At 33.7% G+C, this 6,000-nt stretch overlaps 1 protein-coding gene across 1 annotated transcript in view; it reads left to right on the top strand.

Moving 5' to 3' along the window:
• The window catches only part of LOC148302706 (transient receptor potential cation channel trpm-like), a 248,030-nt gene that overhangs the window by 142,908 nt on the left and 99,122 nt on the right, over window positions 1–6,000 (top strand). The window contains exon 4 of the mRNA XM_088271175.1: window positions 384–561. Within this exon, the coding sequence (XP_088127301.1) occupies window positions 384–561 (178 nt within the window). The remainder of the gene's footprint in view (window positions 1–383; window positions 562–6,000) is intronic.

The following is a 6,000-nucleotide window of genomic DNA, read 5'->3' as shown; positions in this document are numbered from 1 at the left end:
GGAAAATTTGGAAATTTGGAATATGTGTCGCACAGAGAATACTCCAAATTTTTAAATTTCCGGGTTTCTCATTTGGTTTCTTAAAACCAATGGTACAATTCGGTAGTGTAAAGGCAAAGGGGTATATCTGTCTCAGACCAAATTTTACAGGAGAGCAAAAACAAACTTGTGAAATTCAATAACTCATTTGTTTTGTGAATTTTTAAACGTACATATCTTAATAAAACTAAATAAGTATTACAACTACAGCTATATCCTTTTTCCACAAACTTCGAAAATGAAAAAATTGACAAATATACCTCTTTGCCTTTACACTACCGAATTATTGGTCCACCTAATTAATATCTTTGGATTTCTTTTGAAACGCGTTGCTTTTATTGCAGATGTTGGTGCGGGCTGTCGTACGCGCAGCACTGCGCAATCAGCGGCGGCGGGCCGGGGGCCCTCGGCGCCCCGCCGCCCACGGAGCCCTGGCAGGCCGCCCGACACACCAAGGCGGCGCCTACGGACGCCTATGGCACCATCGAGTTCCAGGGCGGACCGCATCCCACCAAGGCCCAGGTAGGATAACACCATTATTATTATTTTTTTATTTTTTATTTAATATAAGTATTTACATTTTTATTTATAACAAAATACATTTGAAACATTTATACATATGGAAAACTTTTATATTTTGATTCGCTGTGCCTCTCCAAAAAAGAGACTGAGCTCTTGTGCTTGGAGAGGGACTTACACTCGTGGTTTAATGTTAAATAATAAAATATATAATAGTCTTTTTTGTATATTTTTTCAAGATTCAAATGTAATGAGCTTTAATTTTTTTCTCGAGTATTTTTATATCATCTATTTTTTTAATGAGTAAAGAAAACACTTCGTTTTTTACCACTTGAGTTTTATTATAGACTACATGTTTCAGAAGTTAAACTTCCATCATTCAGGTCTGTATAATAACATATAATAGTGTTTTCTTTAATCATTGTAACATGTCTTACCACAAAGTTAATGCCGAAACAGTAAATAAAATATCTATTTTTTTTATTTCTTTAGGTTTTGAGTTTATTGAAATGTTTGATTGCCAAATATTTGTTTTGCTGAAATTGCTTAGTGTTGTATTTTGAAATTGCTTAGTGTTGCATTATTATAGATGTTGGCATTTGTCTGTCTTTGCACTGTTCCGTGTCTGTCTGCTGTGCTGGTCGGGGTGTGGGCGTCTGCGTACCGGCCAACGTCGAGTCGGAATCGGATCTAGCTGACTAATTGAACTAAATACTTATCCCTTTCACTGCCTACACCGGGGTACTTATAGAAAATTTGGTGATAGACTTAAAATCTTGTATTTAATTAGATTGGCAGTGACAGGTATATTGAAAGCTTTTATACGTAAATTCACAGTAAAATCGGGATACAATTTTATATTGTTTCACATTTTCAATAAATCTCACCACACCTTTCTTATTTTTTTCGATGGTTATTTTCTCAGCCTCGACTTATAATATAGGTACCTTAAAGTAATTTTTTCGATAAATAACTACTTTATTCTGTTGTTTTCATATAATTGTTTGATAATAATTTGTAGTAGGAAAATGTATTTATTTCAAATCAAAATTTTGACTCATATGTAACAAAGAAATACGGAACTCATTGTTCCTGAAATTACGACTATTATTTTCAGTTATTTTCAGTGTTGAGTATAGGCTTCATATTTCAGTCTCTAATTCCACTCGTCCTTGGCGGTACTCTGAAGTTTGGACAGACGTGTTTCCGGATGTCACCCAAACAGCGAATTTCAAATCGGATTGTGTGGTCTTTTTTTAGTCTTACTGGGATAATTCTGTCATGCTTCGGGTGTTAGTTTGGAAGAGAAGACGAATGGCCGAGAGAAATTAGTGATTGTTGGAGATGTAGCGTGGACGAATGAGAAGATAATGAGATCATATAAGATGGATAGGCTAAGACCAAAACTTGACAGTAGTTGTATTGCGATAAATATGAAAAAAGACGAAGTGGATTTCGATGACAACATTTGTAAAAAAGGAAAGTTTTTATTATTTTTTGATATCTCATCAAAAATGAAGAAGAATATGGAAGTCTGGGCATTTACGGGGCTGACGACCGTCAAGGGCTATCTAATAATAATTATTTAAAAATGACTCCCGTAATTGGAGATAATCCAGATTTTGTGAACAAGTATTTGGACACACTGAAAATGTTATAGGATAGTTTACTTTGAAAACTGTGATAAGTAAGTAATGTCAACAGTACAGTAGATTCCCCAAAAGTAGGCGCTCGATAATCCGGCAGTTCAGATAACTCGGTTAGTCCGGATAACTTAAATTTAATAGATAAGGCGAATGCAGTTGGAAATAGGAGCAGAGGTAGACAGAGAATACTTCGGCATGATCAAGTATTTCAAATACTCGGAAGCGTTTAGGTCAGGAGTCGGAATAATCGGCGGGTATGCATGAATTTATAAGAGGCGAAGAATGTTTGCAAAGGCAGACTGATGTGGCGTTCTATTTACTCTGCCTTCTCCTGCGCGGAAGCGGCGTTATGGTTAGTTAAAAAAACAGAAACAATTATTATAATTTTGTGTAATTTCGTAAAATAAAGTAATTTATAGTTCCGACTTTAAGATATTTGTCTCTCAAAAGGATCACTCATAAAAGTTGTACTGTGGATATTTATCTCAGTTAACTAATGAGTGCCCGCTACTGATCTAGCTAAGTAATTCGTCTTTTCTTCCTTAAATTTCATCATTCAGTAATAGACAAAGGTTTTTTTCAGTTTCAGCTAGTTGATGCCGTATTTTAACGGTTGAATTCATTTACAACATTTTGAGTGTGTCCAAATACTTGTTCACAGAATCTGGATTATCCAATTATTACAGGAGTTATTTTCATATTATTTTTTGACATCTCATCAAAGATGAAGAATAATTCTTCTTCATCTTTGATCTTCTTCTTCTTCTTCTTCTTCATCTTTGATCAGAGATCAGATCAGACATCTTTGATCTTCATCTTTGATCAGATCAGAGATCAGAACGCTTCTTTTCATCTCACCAATAGATGTCTCTAGTGAAGTTCTAGTGATTCAAACTACTTCTTAGTTTAAAATCACTTTAGGATATTTTTTGGGCAACATTAAGCTAGTAAGATATCAAATAGTTAATAATCACGTTTTTGTAAAAAATGCACTTGGTCACTTTCTCCTGTATGATTACGATATGTATAGTTTCTTTCATTTTAAAGGAAAAAAAAATATGGAGTAAAGGCAAAATAAATGAAAAGGAAACTAATAACTTAGTATATGAACCAATTTTTAAACATTATTAGAACTTCCAAGAATTTGAGTAGTGTGGTTGTCAATAATGGGTAGAATTGGTCAATGTTACACGTGTGTAAAGTGATCACTTAAACCAGCCTATGACGGTCATCAGCCCCGTTAATTCCCAGATTTCCATATTCTTTTTCATCTTTGATGAAATGTCAAAAAATAGGTTGAAATCATTATTTAACTTGAAAAATCTGAAGATATGCCAATTAATACTGAACGACGTTGGTGGGACAATTTATTCTAAGGACCACTCAGGTAAATTAGAGGTAGAAAGCCGATAAAAGGAAAAAATGTACTTATGTTCCCCTTACGAGTCCTTTGATAGCGTTATTGGTTTCTGAAATGGTTTCCAGAAAATAAAAAAGGCACCTTTGACGTTAATTTAAGCTTTGCTTTTGAAATATTTTACGAAAATGCCTGCGAAGTTGTTTACTTTACATATGTACTTCAGAAATCCGTACATCTCGTCGAATGTTTGAAAAATGAAACAAGGAAATAATTTCAAAAATCAAAATCAATATTTGAATTTGATTTTTGAAAATTAAATTAAAGATAGAGTTTGCCAATCACTCAATAACCACTAAGCCGCTTCTCCGCAAGGGTAGGCAGATATAATAAAATGCTACACAATTCTGATTTGCAAACATTCCACGCCTCTCCTACATTCATGCATCTCTTCATACATACTAGTCAACTATTCCGACTCTTGACCTTTCGTCAAGGTCTCAGGGTTTCTCTGCCTATTTTTCTAACATATTCGCGTCGTATATTGGTTTGATGTGCCGCCGCCGTGGCGTAATTGGGTAGATGCTCGACTGCGAAACTGGCATCGCGGGTTCGATTCCCGCCAATTGCAAAATTAATTCAAGAAAGATTTATTTTCAATTGGTCTGGGTGTTTGTGATGTATTTTTCACATTTACCTTCCCTATCCTTACTATCCTACCTGCAGACAAGCATCTAAAATAGATGCTTTGCGGGTTATTCCTGTAATTAAAAAAAAATCCTCACTCATTCGTTTGACATGTCAAAAACCATATCAACATACCTTTTCTCATTCTTTCATTCCTTAATTCACCATTCAAACATAAAGGTTTTGTTGCACAACGTCTGAGTGATCGCATTTTGAATGCATTTGGTATAATTTTAACCTTCTTTTGCTAACTATATGCTTCACTCTTAAACATTAGGGTTGGTACCAGAACTCCATTGAGGATTGCAGTTTACATACTACTTACTCTGTCCTCAAAAATATTCCTAATTTCAAAATTACCAAAACTTTTAATAGAAATATAAGATCATAACGAAAATAATGTTCTTATTCAACAAATACGCTAAAATTCTATAAACTAGGCTTATCCATAAAATCTGTACTGTTTATATTTTGTTCCCCTCCGTAGTGTAATGGTCAGCACGCTCGGCTACCGTTCTGGAGGTCCCAGGTTCGATTCCCAGGGGGGGTAAAATAAATAGAAGTGACTTTTTTCACTGTACTATTTATTCGATATTACCCTGGACTGGTACCTGAAGCGGAGGGCTGATCACCTTTCCTTCATGTGTAAACTATCAAGATAACACTGCGTTTGTATTACGCAGTGCCCAATGCACCATTGGGGTGCGGATAAGGATTTTTACTATCTATCTTTACATGTCAAAAAAAGTTTGAACGCTTTAAACTTAAATTATGTTTTTTAGTATATTTTTACGATTATTTTGTTTGTAAAAAAAAATATGACCCGACACAGGCAGGAGTCATTCTTTCACTGGGTAACTGCCAAATATTATTATTAAAAAAAAAACTTCTGAACCCTTTGGAATCCTTCTTAAATGTTCTCAGATATTCTTTTCATCAGGGTTTAAAAATATATATATATATATAATAAATGAATTAACCAGCCAATGACAGATCGCAAGCCCTGTAAATACCAAGATTTCCATATTCCCATGTTAACTTCTCCTTGTTTGTTGGGATATTAATAAAAATATTTCTTCAATAATGGTTAAAACGAAAACACTTGCTATTTTTTCAATCACAATATAAAACATGTTTATCTCCTACTTACCACCTTTTCATTTATGACCCTAAACATTATTTAAATACCCCTTACTAACTGTCATAAATCGACGTTTTACGTCACAAAAAACCTTAAAAATTGTATTGCATAGCAAACATAATTTAAATGTATAAAAAGTACACTGGTGGCTTCCTTTATTCAGAAAATGATTGATTTTTCAGTAATTATTATATAAATATTTTATGTTTGATTTTACACTTCCATTATAAAAATCCTTCGACTGACCTGAAATTTTATCATCGTATATTATTTTTTGACATCTCCAAATAGATGAAGAAGAAAATAAAAGTCTGGGCATTTACGTGGCTTACAGAAAATCATATTTTGAATAATTACTATAATTGGAGATAATATAGATTTATGAACAAGTATTTGGACACACTCAAAGTGTTGTATATACTAGTATATTATTTTCAATGGATATTTTGTAAGTATTGTTGTAAAATTAAGAACATCCACCAATAGATGTCTCTAGTGAAGTTCTAGTGATTCAAGAACAAAGTTTCGAAATTGGTTCATATATATAGAACTTCCAAGAATTTGCGTAGTGTGGTTCTCAATAATGGGTAGAATTGGTGAATGTTACAGCC

Source organism: Brachycentrus maculatus, unplaced genomic scaffold, assembly GCF_059751285.1.
Source record: "Brachycentrus maculatus isolate JH-2025_06_01 unplaced genomic scaffold, ASM5975128v1 h1tg000421l, whole genome shotgun sequence".
In the NCBI taxonomy this organism is placed as follows: Eukaryota; Metazoa; Arthropoda; class Insecta; order Trichoptera; family Brachycentridae; genus Brachycentrus; species Brachycentrus maculatus.
The sequence above is the reverse complement of the archived record's forward strand: the minus strand, read 5'-3'. Positions and strand labels throughout refer to the sequence as shown.